General features: G+C 43.6%; 1 protein-coding gene across 5 annotated transcripts in view; it reads right to left on the reverse strand.

Annotated features, from left to right (window-relative positions):
• Camk1d (calcium/calmodulin dependent protein kinase ID) overlaps positions 1 to 17252 on the reverse strand; it is a 509557-nt gene that overhangs the window by 63261 nt on the left and 429044 nt on the right. For all 5 annotated transcript variants that reach the window (XM_031358638.1, XM_031358637.1, XM_031358639.1 and 2 more), the window contains one exon: positions 2274 to 2412. In XM_031358638.1, the coding sequence (XP_031214498.1) occupies positions 2274 to 2412 (139 nt within the window). The remainder of the gene's footprint in view (positions 1 to 2273; positions 2413 to 17252) is intronic.

The following is a 17252-nucleotide window of genomic DNA, read 5'->3' on the forward strand; positions in this document are numbered from 1 at the left end:
TGGCTGTCCTGGAACTCACTCTGTACACCAGGCTGGCCTCGAACTCACAGAAATCCGCCTGCTTTCCAAGTGCTGGGATTAAAGGTGTGTACCACCCCGCCCAGCTTTCTTTTTTTTTTTTTTTAAAAAAAAAAACATTTATTTATTTACTGTATGTATATGAGTACACTGTAGCTGGACAGATGGTTGTGAGCTATCATGTGGTTGCTGAGACTTGAACTCAGGATCTCTGCTCGCTCTGGCCCCACTCACTCTAGCCCCACTTGCTTGGGCCCTGCTCACTTCGGCCCAAAGATTTATTTATTATTATATGTAAGTACACTGTAGCTGTCTTTAGACACACCAGAAGAGGGCATCAGATCTCATTACAGATGGTTGTGAGCCACCATGTGGTTGCTGGGATTTGAACTCAGGACCTTCAGAAGAGCAGTCAGTGCTCTTAACCACTGAGCCATCTCACCAACCTGGCTTTCTTGTTCTTAGGGGTTGATGAACTTTAATAAATACCATATGGAGGAAACTCCTTGGAGCCTCAGAAAGGGATCATACAAAAATCCTAACACAGCCACTGTGTTCTGCCACCAGGATTAGCCCAGTTGTCAAGATCATCATCCCTATCTCTCTGACTGTAATGGATGTACTTCCAGAAGGCCTGACTGACTCTATCTTCCCAATGCTAAGGGCACCATGGTTGCAATCCCCATCCCTCTGACTGCAATGGATGTACTTCCAGAAGGCCTGACTGACTCTATCTTCCCGGTGCTAAGGGCACCATGGTTGCAATGCAGTCCTTATACTTTGAGTAGGTGCATATATGCTAGAGGGTGGATGTCTGCCTCATTCATGCCGTAGACTGTGGAGGCTGGACCTGTAAGATCATAGCCTGGAGTCACATCAAAGCCTGGCTCAACAGTCATGCCCTCACTGTCTTTGCAGCTTTTGTATGTGATCACTACTGAGACCTGGGGAGGGGGGTAATGGGACACCAAGATGGCCACTATAAAGTCCAAACATGTCCATGCTAATAGATGAAGGATTACGATATCTTCACCCCGCAAGGGAAATATGCTTACTTATTGTCTCCTCACCCAGGATGCAGAGGCTAGACATCTGGAGTTCTTGAGCCTGCTCTGGCTATATAGTGAAATTCTACCTAAAAAAAAAAAAAGTACCTGGAAGGAAGGGAAGAAAACGGAGAGACGGTGCAAGAGCGGGAAGAGAGGAGGTGAGTCAGGAAGAGGAGAAGAGAGGAAACAGAAGAGGAAGTGGGAGGGGGGAGGAGACGGGGAGAAGGGAGCCTTCAGGACACCAGAAGACAGTTGTACCCGTAAACTCCTTCAGTCTACTGGACTGCACATGTACCCGTAAGCTCCTTCAGTCTACTGGACTGCACATGTACCTGTAAGCTCCTTCAGTCTACTGGACTGCACATGTACCCGTAAGCTCCTTCAGTCTACTGGACTGCACATGTGCCTGTAAGCTCCTTCAGTCTACGGGACTGTACACCTTCTTTCTCTATTCTGTGCTGTCTCCTCTTTCATTGGCTGGTGTGTTTAAAGGTGGCTGGAGGTGGGGCATGACTCTGAAGAGCTCCTCCGGGGGGTGTCCTAGGTAGGAAAGGGCTTATATCATCTTACAACCTCCAAGTTACAACCTATCATTGAGGGAAGTCAGAGAAGGAACTCCAAGTAGGAACCTGGAGGCCGGAATTGATTCAGAAGCCATGGAGGAGTGCCTCTGACTGGCTTGATCTCCAAGGTTCACTCAGCTTGCCTTTTTTTTTTTTCTCATACAACCCAGTGGTGGCACTGCCTATAGTGGATTTGGCTCTCACACATTAATCATTGATCCCAAATGCCCCCATAGTCTTGCCTGCAGGCCAATCCTTAATTGAGGATCCCTCTTCCCTGATAACCCTATCTTAGGTCAAACTGGCAGAAAAAAAAATCAAGTCAGGGAGTGAAGGGTCTCCATGGATTTCCTTCCCTCTACAGAACATTTTTTGAAAGGTCTTGAATTAATACACAACCTCTCTGTGTCGCCATGGGCTACCTGAGGGTCACAGAAGCTTGCAAACCATGGCCAACAGTGTCGATCCTCATTCTCTTTTAAGCTATTTCTGGGCCTCAAGGCACTGATACCCCAAAACTGCACAACTGCCATTTCTACATGTCTCTTCTCAAAACTGTATCCTTTCACCATAGTGGGCCTTCTCCAGCAAGTGCATTGTGGGTGTGAAATGGCTGCATGGTGTTGCTGAGCAATGGCCTCACCTTGAGGTCCCTGTGGACGATGCCCATTCTGTGGAGATAGTACACAGCATCCAGGACCTGGCGGATGAGAGTGCTGGCATCTTTCTCTGTGTAAAACCCCTTCTCCACTATCCGATCAAAGAGTTCTCCACCAGACACACTGTGAAACAAATAAAAGACATTAGAAACATGGAGGGCTGCTGAATGAGGCAGGTAAAATCATCACTAAGAGTTCTCAGTAGGATGAAAGAACAAACTTAAGTTTTAAAAGTAATTTTAAAACATGAACCCAACCCAAGATCTGAATTTAGAACTTGCCCAACCTCTTCTCTAGAAGGAATGCCTAGAAGAGGTCCCCATGTCACAGCAGTAAATATGTCTGGAATAAAAGAAAAGTAGGCCAACAAACAAACAAAACCCCAAGCTTTGTGCTGCAGCAATTCTTAGGAATCTTTCCTGAAGTTGGCCCTCTCTTTTCTATTGTGTCATGACAACATAAAGTCAAAATGGCCTCCCTGGCTAACCATCACCCAATATGAGCATATGACATTGGACTGTGATGTCTTTGTCTGTGTGTATGTGAAAGGGGTGTGCGTCTTACATGAGAAGACAGCATCGGGAGCCAAACACTGGTCTCTGCAAGGGGGGAGGGGCTGGGTCTTTGATTAATTTTAAGCTATAAAACACTGAGTACATGAGTACCCTTTAGCTGTTCAGACCTGTGTCTTTCTACCTATTTAAATGGATGGATGAATCTTTCAACAAGGAATAGGTGCACACCCTTGAAGGCTATCAGACTCTCAAAGCCACTGGAGATGTATAGGAAAGAACGAAGGTGGGGAAAGGACGCTGTGCCAGGTGCTGTGATATACACCCCAAACCCAAGACTTAAGATGCAGAGACTGGAAGTTTGGGGGAAGTTTGGGGCTAGCCTGGGCTACATGGTGAAATCTTGACTCAAAGTAAAACAATGAAAAGGAGGGCACTGCATCACACAGCCCAGAACAGAAACAACTCAACCAGTTACCTTCAAAGTTTGAGAATATATGTATCACTAAAAGAACATTGCTCTATCCAAACAATTAAAGCCTGGTGGAAAGAAACTCAAGGGGTGTACTATTAAAAAATTCCCAAAATTTCAAAACCACATGAAACATTTGTTTATTAGAAATATTAAAACCGTAAACAAGCTTTTAAAACCACTCTTTTCTTTTTTATAGTTTTAATACAGTAAGAGACAGACGTCGGCAGTGCACACACAGACTGGAAGGTATGATTCACTTTCTGCAAGTCATGGCAATTAATGTGCAATAATGGATCGACGGAAACTCTCTGTGAAAGCTAGTAATGAAAATAAAAACAACTGCAGCTATAAAAGACCCGTGGTTTTCAGTTTTATTCTATTACCTGTCGTTCCAAGAAATAACGCACTTGGGTAATGTTTTCCTTGCAGAGAAAACTGACAATCTAGATAGGAGTGGCACCCAGGAGAAATAAAAAGCAATCCAAAGAGCAGAAGGAAGTTAAAACAATAGAGATGACAGCATCTTAGTCGACCATGCTGTCTAAACAATCTATCCTGCAACAACCGAGCTCCTAAAACTTCCGGTCTTGTCAAGTGATACAAAGTTTCTACATTCTCTGTTGGGTTTCTAGAAAACCAGGGTGTTTCAATATCTGACACTCTGCAGAGCCAGGGGGGTGTACTACCATAGGAAGACTGTAGCTGTGGGTCATGGTGAGTGTGGATGCCCCACGGGCATTTTCAGTGCTCAATCCACTTCTCCTGGCTGCCCATCACTCATCAGTGGATCTATGCGCTTGGCCGTAGCTGAGTAGCATCAGCTGCAGAGGGGTAAGATTGTCCTTATCCCTAAGCATCGATCTACCTTCCAATGGTGCTGGCCAGCCTGTGACCACCTCTTCTCTTTGCAGAAGCTGGAGGGCTAGCAATAATCCTTACCCCTCCCACCTCATGACCCCTCCCACCTCATGACCCCTCCCACCTCACGACCCCTCCCTCCTCATGACCCTTCCCACCACACGACCTCCCACCTCATGACCCCTCCTACCTCATGACCCCTCCTACCTCATGACCCCTCCCTCCTCATGACCCCTCCCACCTCACGACCCCTCCCTCCTCATGACCCTTCCCACCACACGACCCCTCCCACCTCATGATCCCTCCCACCTCATGATCCCTCCCTCCTCACGACCACTCCCACCTCATGATCCCTCCCACCTCATGACCCCTCCCTCCTCATGATCCCGCCCACCTCACGACCCCTCCCACCTCATGACCTGTCATGTGCTTCCTACTCTTGAAAGGTCTTTTTTTTTTTTTTTAACATGGGATATTTAAGGTTTTGATGGATTCTGTAAGATGAAAATGTGTGACTTGCCATGGGGTAGTGTGCTACGAAAGCAAGAGCATCAAAGGATGGTATGTGCTGCCATGGGCCTTGCTATCTGCACATTTAAGATTCTACTTCTTAAACTTCAGATTACATCAGAATTCTACTTCTGAACATCGCTCAGGAAGAATTTGGTTTCCTTAGAAACCAGGGCTCTGGGGAAATGTTTAGAAACTTGACAGGAAAAGTAACAATATTAATTTAAAAAGAAATCTTAAATGTGCAAATCACTTTATACTTTCAAAAAAAATCTCAGGAGGCATGCATTTTCAAAGCCCACTGTTACGAAACAGATACATCTCTCAATTCCTCCTTGGAAGCTGCAAGTCTTAAAGTGATAGCATTTGGGGCAGACCCTGGGGACATCCTTAGGTTGAGGTAAGGTCATAAGGTGGGACCTTCCATGATGGAATTAGATCCTTATAAGGAGATCTCTGTCCCACCTGCCACAGAGGATACTACAAGCCAAGAAGAGAGCTCCCGGGGGAATGAACCTATACTTCCAGTCCTCCTCCCCCACCCCCACCACCCAGGGCTGTGAGAAAATGTATTTCCCTACATTGAGCAAGATACCTTCTTATTCTTGAAACCACTTGTGAAGCAGATATGAAAAATTATACTGTTCCAGAATCATCAGAGAAGAGTTTACTCATGGCAAGACAGGTCTCATCCTGCGGCCGGCTGACCTGTGTGGGCTGTATGGAGTGGCTGCCGTCTTAGCAGAACTCAACTATGGCAAGCCTCTGCTGTAAAGCTTTAAAGTTCCATGTTAAAATATCAGAATGGAATTAGGATGGGGTGAGGTGTCAGGAGATTTGGGAAAGGGAGGAGAACCCTAAGAATGGATTGTGGGGTGCAATGAATTAATGGTAGTTGTCTTTGTCTTCTATTGCTATTAGCATAATATAGATTAGGTGAGTTACAAAGATGGCTTTTATCTTGGCTATGCTTGTGGCCCAAGGTCAAGAGGCTGTTTCTGGTGACAGACTTGTTGCTGGCAGAGTCTGAAGTTATGTAGGCTACTGCATGGAGTCTAAAATTAATACCAAGAGATCCAGTCAAAACAGTTTTTTATCATAACTCACTTGAAAGAATCACTAGTCACTAGTCATTCATTATACAAACAGACTTATTCATAGATGAGATTAGAGCCTTAAGCACCTCTGTGTTTATATATATATATATGTGTGTGTACATGCCAGCATGTGTGTACACGAGTATACATGCACGTGAAAGTCCAGAGTCAATGCCAGATGTCTAGTCTTGCCAGTAAACCTCTCAGGGAGAATTCTGTGTTCACCTTTTCAACACTACCATTACAGGTACATACTTTCGGTGGTGGTTTGTATATGCTTGGCCCAATGGGAATTGGCACTATTAGGAGGTGTGGCCTTGTTGGAATAGGTGTGGCCTCACTGTAGGAAGTGTGTCACTATGTAGGTGGGCTTTGAGGGCTCCTAGTACCATGAAAGCAAGAGCATCAAAGGATGTTATGTGCTGCCATGGGCCTTGCTATCTGCCCAGTACAGAAGGGACCCTCCTCCTGGCTGCCCGCAGAAGACAGTCTCTTCCTAGCTGCTTCTGGATCCAGACGTAGACCTTTCCTCCAGCCCCATGCCTGCCTGAATGCTGCCATGCTTCCCACTGTGATGATAACGGACTGAGCCTCTGACCTGTAAGCCAGCCCCAACTCAATGTTGTCCTTATAAGAGTTGTCGTGGTCATCGTGTCTCTTCACAGCAATAACACCCAAACTAAGACACTGTCTCACTTGAAAGCTTTTCCTATGTGAATGTTGGGATCAAAGCTAGGTCTTCATGCTCACAAAGCAAGTACTTTTCTATTGAGCTTCATCCCCAGCCTCCCCTAATCATTTCCTAAAGGTCCCACATGGTCAGAATCTAAACATCATAATGAGTATTAATTTTCAGTGAGCTTCAGAAGGCCAACTTATAGAAGTAGCCATGGAGGGGGAGGTTCAACCTAGGGAATACAGACATAGGAAGACAAACTAGCTATCAGACACCAAGAAAACAAGACAAAAGAGATGGTCTAGATTTCTTCCCTCTCCTGACTTCCAGTTCTGATGTCCTCTAGAGCAGCATCCAACACTCCCACACAGTCTCTCATCCTCTGCCTATTATAGTATATGCTATCATAGTGTGTCAATTTTAAATATGCAAATATGAAATACTTTGATATCATAATCTCAGTACAATTTCAGTTTATTTGTAAAACTTTTAAGCCATGTAAATCTCCATGAATGGAAAAAAATAACTGTCAAGAGACATGATATCATTTCAAAAGTTACCATACTGAGAAAACTTTAAGCTTTTTTGCCCTATTATAGACTACTGTACCTCGTAACTTTGTCTGGACACCAGGAGTTATAGTACAGTGCAAACCCTATTGTTCCCATGTACTTGACTTATCCACCTCATTCTCTCTCTTTTCCCCTCCTGTATCTCCTGTTGTGCATGCACACACACACATGTGCACTTGTATCGGTATGTGGAGGCCAATGTGTGTATGTGTGGAGGCCAGAGGTCAATGTTGAGTATCTCCCTCAATCCCTTTCCACCTTTCTTTTTGAGATCAGCTCTCTCACTGAATCTTATGCTCGCTGATTTGATTAGGCTGGCTGGCCAGTGAGACCCCCGAGATCCATCCGTTTCACTCACCCGATTCTGGATGCTGGGAGTCCAACACAAATCCAGAAGCTCGCATAGGAAGTATGTTGCCTGCTTCCTTAGCCCCCACTATCTGATTTTAAAAGACTGTGTTCTGTTAAAATGTGATGCTTATTATTATGCCAAGTTGTATGTAAAACTGTTACTGAGTGGATGTGAAACGTTAGCCATCAGCTTACACTTTTGAACCCTTGTCCTAGCAGGTGCTGCTGCTATGGAACCTCACTAGAGGAAGTGACTCATTGAGAGGCACGGAATGGGGACTTTGGTAGTATACTTCGTGTGCCATCTTCCTACCCTGACTGTGGACCCAACGTGGACAGCTACTTCATGTTCCTGCTGCTATGCCCTGTCTACTATAATGGGCTATATCCCCTTAAACCAGCATTTCTCAACCTGTGTTTATATCCAGAACATTAGATATTTACATTGCAATTCATAACAGTGGCAAAATTACAGTTCTGAAGTAGAAATGGGATAATTTTATAGTTGGGGGCCATGAGGAACTATACCGAGGGGCCTCAGCGTTAGGAAGACTGAGAACTGCTGCCCTAAACTAGAAGCCAAAATCATCTCTTCACTTAAGTTGTTTGTTGTCAGGTATTTAGTAACAGTATTGAGAAAGGCAACTATTAGACCTTCTAACAACACCACCCACACATTCACAAAAGGAAGTGCCCATAGCATGGCTGGGAATGGGCTTCACTAATCTACCATAGACAGTTGACTAGATGTGAATGACTAACAAGATGCCAACTAAAGAGTGCTATGCTGCAGGTACAATAGATTATCATAAGGCGCTGCATAAGACTGTCCTATAATGAGGCAGGGACTGCACAGGAGGAAGACATACTGGCACGGTACAGGAGCAATGTGGTCTTCATATACCCCTTCCATCTCAACCAGGGCTAGAAACATGTTTCCTGAGAATAGCGCTGAGGGAAGGTCTTCTCGAACCATACAAGTTGTTATTAAGAGACTCTGCCAACAAAGTGTTTCTCAATGGAGAATCCCTGAGCCCAGAGGGCAGAGGTAAGGACAGTTTTTAATGCTGGCCAGAACAAGGTCATGTTTCCCTTCTCCACCTTTGCATCAATCAAGTCTCAACTCAGGCTTGCCTGCAACTTCCCTCTGTCAGTCAGGGTAGCCCCTCCTTCTCCCATCCTAGCCCATTGTTCCCATTCTTGGTCCCCACACACCCCACTACTGGGGGACTCCCTCTACCTTAACAATGACATTGAGACTATTGCACCTCACCTTTGCTACCAGTACTTTCTCCTTTGTCAAATCCTACTTTAATAATTTCAAAAACAATTTATTCTTAGAACTCTATTTCACAATCTCTGCCAAGCTTCAATCTGTTCAGAAATTTCCAAAACACAAAACACATCTAATGGACCAGAAAAGTTTAACCCACTGTGTACCATTAAATCTTGATTCTGGCTAGTTTGTCTTTATATTTCATGCCAGGGGACTGAACTGTGTCTCCACCCTAAAATGTATATATTGGAATCTTAACTCTACAGTATGCCTCAGTGGCTCTAGTTGGAGGCAAGGTCTTTGAAAAGAGTTAACTAAGGAAAAGCCATTTATCCTAGTTACTAGTAACTTTATAAAAAGAGGAAGGACAATGGGATTGGCAGTGGAAGCCATAGGTTTGATCTCCAGTACCAAAGAGAAGAATAGGAGATGCGGTGCACACAGGAAAGGACAATAATGAATGGGACCTCATGAAACTGAAAAGCTTCTGAAAGGTGAAGGATACTGTCATTTAGACAAAGCATCAGGCTACAAACTAGGAAAAGACTTTTTTTTTTTTTTTTTTTTTTTTTAGCAACTACACATCCACTAGAGGGCTAATATCTGAAAAATATCAAGAATTCAAACAACTGGGCATCAAAGGAAACAAATAATCCAATTAAAAAGAGGGTACAGATCAAAACAGAGTATTCTCAAAAGAGTAAATGTTTTTATTAGCTCTTTGGGGATTTCGTAGAGTGTATTTTGATCTCATACATCCTCTGCCCCATTCACTCTGGTTGCTGCTGGAGATGGGTTGTATGATTAAGAGCAGAAACAGGCAGATGAGGGGGTGGACTAAGGAGGGGTTCCTATCTACCCGAGGAACATAGGTGTCCAAGGTTACTGGATAGAGGTGGGCCATGTTTTGAAGATATGTTGGGTTCACAGATGAAGTTAGAAGATTCCAGAACATTTCTGGTTTTTGACTTGAGGACTGGGTAGGTAGTGACACCGCTCTTTGAAATGGGAGTTGCAAAGGTTGATTTTCTTTGTTAATTTGACTGAGTTATTGGGTGCTGAGATTTCTGGTTGACCACAGTTTCTAAGTATGTCTTAGAGGGCATCTCTGAAAGAAATTGCTATTTAAATTGGTGGAGTTAGTGAAGTAGGCAGCTCTCCCCAATATGGGTGGGTAGCATAAAATCTGCTGAGAGTTTGAATAGAATAAGACATGGATGACAGAAAAAATTACTTCTTTTGCTTCCTACCTGATGGCTGGAGCTGAACTGTTGGTTTTCCCCACCTTTAGACATGCATCTACACACCATTGGCTCCTCTGGCTTACATGCCTTTACATGTAGACTGAATTATGTCACTGAATTCCCTGGCTTTCTCTGCCTTCCAGATGGCAGATTGTGGGGCAAGTCTCCTTAGTCTCATGAACCTATGCTAACCAAGCAACCAATCAATCACTACCTATTGTCTTTTTGTTGTTGTTGTTGTTGTTTTCATTAGAGAGCCCTAGCTAATCCAAGGACCCTGATAAAACTATAGCTTTGGAAAAGTAAATTTATCTAGGGTGTTGGGAAACAGAATTTTCTAATTTTGGAAATACTCATTTTCTCTATTTTCTAATATTGTAGCCACTAGCAAAACATGGCTAGTTAACCAAAGAAATGATTTTCTAGTTTTATCTAACTTTAGTTAATGTTAAGAGTCACATGCTGGATAGCACAGATTTAGAGCTCTGGATAGGATATGAACAACTGAAATGCCTACTTGGTGGAGAAATACGGAGTAGAGTTCTTGTTATAGTCTAAACTTCAGAAGGTCAAGCCAAGGGTCAAGTGCAATCTTCTACTAAGAGAGGGTAGATAGTTTAAAGAAAAGGGGGAAATAAGATCAATAATGAGTTGCCCAAACAAGAGCTAACCAAGGACTAGACATACAGGTAGAAAACAAAGGAGAAAAGTGATATCATGGAAGTCAAGAACGACATCTGTTCAATCCTGACCAATACTACTGAAAGACGAGTATGAGGGAGGGAGAGAACCAAAGAAAGGCAGGGCCCAGGGCATCATGCCCAGAGTCACTGGCATATACAATGCTGCTTCCTACACCTTGGCACTGGATGAGCCCCAAAATGCAAAGAAGGGCACACAGGACTGAAATATCTGAGACTTGTTTTCTTTTCTATGAAAGGAGTGATTCTATAGGCTTTAAAAATAAGGTAAACAATGGGAAAAGATTTTTCCCCCTTGTTTTGGTGAATTTCTGTGAAGGCATCCTTGTGGAGGGAGTTTAAAAGAGTAAGAGCTAGGGTAATGCAGGGGGCTGCTTGTTCTTTATGACAGAGAGGTCCCCACTTTTCTTGCTCCCACAGATAGCCTGGGATTTTAACATATCCAGGCATTAGGATGGAAGTTTGTGCGTGTTTCTGCCTTTCTATGTGATCTTATAATGGAGTTCTTTGATTCTGCAGTGACAGGTCTTTTTCTACATGCATGAGGACTAGCAAGTGAGGGTAGAAAGGCTATCAGGCCAGCGTGGCATGTTGCCTAGAAAACTGTAGGTTAATGAAGTTCTTATTAGCCCCAGATGACAACTGACCTGGATAAACTCATTCAGCATGAGCTTTGTGACAACAGATGGTGTTGAATGTATTAAATATGAGACTGGAAAATTTTCATAATTAGCTCTTTGACAATTACCCATCAGCCTTTCTGCAATTAGTTCCAATTAGGGAGTTTTTATTTGGCAGAAGTATTAGCTACGTTTCTTATCAGTGTGGCCAAATGCCTGACACAAAGTTATTTACGGGAGGCAAGATTGATTTTGGCTCTCAGTTTGAAAGGACACAGCCCACAATGGAGAGGAAGGTATGGTGGTAGGTAGTTCCATGGAGCCAGGGTGGCTGTGGAGGGGCTGGCTCACACCTCAGCAGACAAGGAAGCAGAAATGGGAAGCAGGTTTAAATCTAATCAGCTTTTCTCATTCTCTCTTTTTATTTCATTTGGCTCCAATCCCCAGCCTAACAGGCCCACCCATGTCCCGAGAAGATCTATCCCCCTCAGTTAATTTCTGGAATCACCCTCACAGTAAACCCTGAGATGAGCCATATCATCTCTCCGGTGACTCTCGATCAGGTCAGGTGGACAATAAAGACAGCCTAGCCCAGACACATGATTATTGTTTTATCATACTTTCTATACTATGATAAAAAAATCTATGTTGAACAAGAATAGACTCTGGAATGAGTCTTGGGACAGGACCTGGTTGCAGAGTCTGTAAAGAAGCAGCTGCCATGGGAGGACTGCCATGGAGGAGCAGTCTGTAAAAGCAGCAGCTCCCGTGTGGAGGACTGCCAGCTGGCCAAGAGCACAGCCTGGCCCATCTTGGGTAAAGGTGCTCCAAAACGGATGGAGAACAATAATGCAATTCACATATGCTTAGAGATTCAGAATCTGAAGTGATAACCTCGATTTTATGTTACATCTGAAGGATGCACGTAAGTCCTATTACTCATTGTCTTAATTAGACTGAACTGTATGTGCTCACATTCATTCTGAAGCTTCTTAGCTAATGTGGATCATATAGAACATCTTCCAGTGCATATGCATTTAGATGAGCAAAGAAAGCTTTAATATAGCTTTGAAAAGAGCAAAGACAACCCAAAGGCTGCCTGTCTATATTGCTCAGCCAACTGCTGGGTCAGGTTCTTTCTATCTATTGAACCTCTGCATATTAAAAGATTTATTTATTTGTTTGTTTGCTTATTTTATTTACTATGTGTACATGCATATTCATGCACATGGAAATCAGAGGACAACTTGTGGGAGCAGGACCTCCTCACCCACCATGTGACTCCCAGGGACTGAACTCAGGTCGCCAGGCTTCATAGCAAGTCCTTTCCCTGCTGAGCCACCCCAACCTCTGTATATTTCTAGCTGTTTGACTTCACTTATTACTTAAGATCCCAGCTTTGATGACAGAGCTTCAGAAGAGTCTTTCTTGATGGACAGGTCACATTAGATCCTTTGCTTCATTCTCTCTTAGCACTCTGTATTTTTTGCATAGCACTTGCCTGTTGTAATCATTTCCCAGCATGCCCATCTATGTAAAGTTGGTCTTCCTTTCCTGGGCCCACCCTAGCCCATACAGGGAATTCCACAAAGGTGGGGCTGTGTTTGCCTCGATTGTTATTGCATCATACCTTCAGCCAGCTTGGTTTATGGCACAAAGAGGAAGCAAACTTAGTATTTGTTACTTAGGGGCCAATACATTCAGTGGCCAGAAATTCAGTCAGTAACTTCCAGGTTCAGTGAGAACTGTATCTTAAAAATAAGATAAAGATTGATAAAGGAAGATCCCTGATGGTGATATCACACACTTGATATCAGTGTGTGTGTGTGTGTGTGTGTGTGTGTGTGTGTGTGTGTGTGTCTGTCTCTCTCTCACGTACAGAAGTTATACAAAATTTCATAGTTAAGTAAGAGTTGGGCCCAGCTGGGAATGGCATTCTTACATAGCCATGTAAACCTCAACACATATTCTACGGAGCTCATAACAATCACTCTGTAACCTATGTCCATTAACACACTGACTGCTGAGCCATTCTTCTTAAAATTTCTACCTTAGCTGCTTATTCATCCAACCAATCCCTCATTCATTAAAATTCTCTCAGCTAGTTTGAGCTAGTCTGAGTATTATATCTTTCTATCCTTTACCTCCTTTGTTTAGAGCAAGCTGTCCACATCCTGAAAGAAAGTTCTAGAATCCCAAGTCCACCTCCACTAAATGGCTGTTCTATCTGGCTTTGTAAAGGGAACCTGAGCGCAGCTTAGTGTCCCACTGCACAATGGGAGGTCACAGCTCAAAGCATCCGAATGACAGAAGCCTTTAGCATACTTTCCCGACCATTCCTTTAGAACACTATGTCAAAAATACATTTAGATGATGTGCTGGCAGGCGGATTAGTGATCTGGAGCAGTATGTGGGGAGAAGGTGACTGCCCACAGTCCACCCAGGGTGTGAATGACTGGCTGGCAAGGTCCTGATCCAATCCATCCACATAGACAGGGTGGGGCAAACTTGACAGACAAGCATCATACAATGAGAGCAGTTAAGGCATGTCAGTTTACTGCTGAGTGGTTTCCCCCATTTTCTCTTTTCTTTTTCTTTTCTTTATTTTTTTTGTGGACAGATTAACTCCTTGAAAGCCTCTCCTTGTAACTGTACAGATATGCACTGTATACACATCCACACACACATCCACACACTCACATCCACACACACACATCCACACACACATCCACACACACACATCCACACACACATCCACACACTCACATCCACACACACACATCCACACACACACATCCACACACTCACATCCACACACACACATCCACACACACACTCACACACACACATCCACACACACATCCACACACACACATCCACACACACACATCCACATACACACACATCCACACACACACATATACACACACACATCCACACACACACATCCACACACACATCCACATACATACACCACACACACACACACACACACACACACACACGCAAATGTCTTTGCAAGCACATGTGGTCTTTTAGAATTAAGAGAGCCAGGTTCTTTCTCCTTAGCTCGAATAGTTGCAATTTTACAGCAGAACGGAAGCATGGCTCATGGCTGTGGGGTACGCACCTTGTAAAACACATTGCTTATGTGTTCTAAAACCCACTGTGGATAAGAATAATTCTCACTGATGGGTTTTGCATTCTTGGCACCCACATGTTTCCCCTTCACATTCATTACAGAAAGAAAGAGACATACATGAGTGAGTGAATGAGAATCCTACACATGTTAAATTACCAATAAGTCATGGGTGTTTATATCATACATCAGCCTCAGTGTTGCAAAGATGACAAATATCTTCTCTAGTGTTCCCAAGATCTACTAACAATGGTCACCTAAACTGTAATCCTAAATAAACTATTCCTTTTCTTAAGTGGTTCATCAGGGGCTTGATCACCATGACAGACAGCTGACTACAATAGGAAGCTACTCCACAAAGTTATCTTGCAGTTCCTCACAAAGCTGGAACACAGAAGATAACCCAGCATTTTTATTCCTAAATATATACGTGGAAGAACTGAAGACACCTTCGTGTAAATACTCTTGTATCCACGTCTACGGCACTGTTACTTTTCATAGCCAAAAACATGGAAATAAACCAAAGGTCTATCAGTGGATCCCAGAGAAGCAACATGTGGCATATACCCAGTACATACAAAAGCTATTCACTCTTAAAAAAGGACAGAGTACTGACATGTGTGACTATATCATAACCATGCTGAGAACACAAAACCCAAACACTATAGGATTCCCTTCATATGACATGAGCAACACAGGTGAGGCCTCAGGTGAGAGAGTGGACTAGTGTTTGGCCCGGGCAAGAGAGAATGTGTAAAGGTAAGTACAGAGACAGTGTGTGTGTGTGAGTGTGAGTGTATGTGAGTGTGTGTGTGAGTGTGAGTGAGTGCGTGTGAGTGTGTGTGAGTGTGTAAGTGTGTGAGTGTGTGTGAGTGTGTGTGTGAGTGTGTGTGTGTGTGTATTTGGCGGGGGTATATAAGTCCTAGAATTAGTGATAACAGCTGTAAAGCTTTGTGAACATCCTGAAAAATGCCACATTGTATGTCTTAAAGAGTGAGTTTTGGGTCTGGCGAGATGGCTCAGTGGTTAAGAGCTTTAACTGTTCTTCCAGGAGACCCAGGTTCAATTCCCAGCAACAACATGGAGTTCACAGCTGTCTGTAAGTATAGTTCCATAGGACTAGGCACCACATACACACATACATGCAGGCAAAACAGCAGTGCACATTAAGTAAGATAAAAGCGCATTTTAAATAAATAAAGCAAAAGTGAGTTTTACTGTGAATTTTATGAGTGTACCATAAAACCTTCAGAAAAAGTGCCCTCTTATTTTTTTCCAAACGCACTTTCTCATTCACAGAACAGCAAATATGCCACTGAAGGAGTAATCCTATACATGGCTTCAAAATAGTCTAGTTTGCAATGTTGGTATCTAATACATATCCTGTCTATATCTCACCCCATCTTCTCTGTGTCTCTTACTTCTTGCCTCTCTGCTGACACACAGACATGTCTCCTCTCTTGTTGGGAGTCATTCTTTGTCGCACTGCCTGTCACTTATACTCACTGAGCACACCCTACCTCTAACAGAGTTTCTTTTTTTTTTTTTAATTTTTTTTTATTAGATGTTTTCTTTTTTTACAATATCTCCTTTCCCAGGTTCCCCTCAAAAAAGAAAGAAAGAAAGAAAGAAAGAAAGAAAGAAAGAAAGAAAGAAAGAGAAAAATAAAATAACGAAAACTAAAACAAAGCCCTGTTCCCTTCCCCCTCCCCCTGTTCACCACTCCATCCCCTCCTGCTTACTGGCCCTGGCATTCCCCTACTCTGGGGCATAAAACCTTCACAGGACCAAGGGCCTCTCCTCCCATTGATGACCGACTTGGCCATCCTCTGCTATACATATGCTACTGGAGCCATGAGTCCCACCATGTGTATTCTTTGGTTGGTAGTTTAGTCCGTGGAAGCTCTGAGGGTACTAGTTAGTTCATATTGTTGTTCATTCTAAGGGGCTCCAAACCCTTCAGCTCCTTGGGTCCTTTCTCTAGTTCCTTCACTGGGGACCCTGTGCTCAGTCCAATGGATGGCTGTGAGCCTCTACTTCTGTATTAGTAGGGTACTGACAGAGCCTCTCAGGGGACAGCTATATCAGGCTCCTGTCATCCAGCACTTGCTGGCATCCACAATAGTGTCTAGATTTGATGACAGAATATGGGAAGGATTCCCAGGTGGAGCAGTCTCTGAATTGTCCTTCCTTCAGTCTCTGCTCCATAGTTAGTCCCTACAACTCTCTCCATGGGTATTTTGTTCCTCCTTTTAAGAAGGAACAAAGTATCCACACTTTGCTCCAACATGTAATAAGGACACATGCTCCACTATGTTCATAGCAGCCTTATTTATAATAGCCAGAAACTGGAAACAACCCAGATGTCCCTCAACAGAGGAATGGATACAGAAAATGTGGTACATCTATACAATGGAGTACTACTCAGCTGTTAAAAATAATGAATTTCACCAGCCCAGTGACTCGAGTTCCTTCTGGTCTGTCTGGGCTGGGGTCCAAAGCAGACCTTGGGCATAAGCTCTGCAGCCAGTCCCACAACACCCAGAGAAAGCCCCACTCCCAGGTGATCTAACAAGTCCAAGATCACAGGATAACAGAGACAGCTTGACTCTGAGGAGTTCTGACACAACCAGGATCACAGAAAGGACAGGCTCCAGTCAGATTTAGCAAGGGCAGGTAGCACCAGATGGTGGGGGTTGGGGAGCAAGCGTAAGAAAATAAACAACACAAACCAAGGTCACTTGCCATCATCAGAACCCAATTCTCCCACCATAGCAAGTCCTGGACACACCATCACATCAGAAACGCAATATTCAGATCTAAAATCACTTAACATGATGATGATACAGGACTTTAAGAAATACATAAATAGCACCCTCAAAGAAATGCAGGAGAATACAGGTAAAGAGCTAGAAGCTCTTAAAGAGGAAAC

The sequence above is a fragment of the Mastomys coucha genome, unplaced genomic scaffold (genome assembly GCF_008632895.1).
Source record: "Mastomys coucha isolate ucsf_1 unplaced genomic scaffold, UCSF_Mcou_1 pScaffold7, whole genome shotgun sequence".
NCBI classification, from domain to species: Eukaryota; Metazoa; Chordata; class Mammalia; order Rodentia; family Muridae; genus Mastomys; species Mastomys coucha.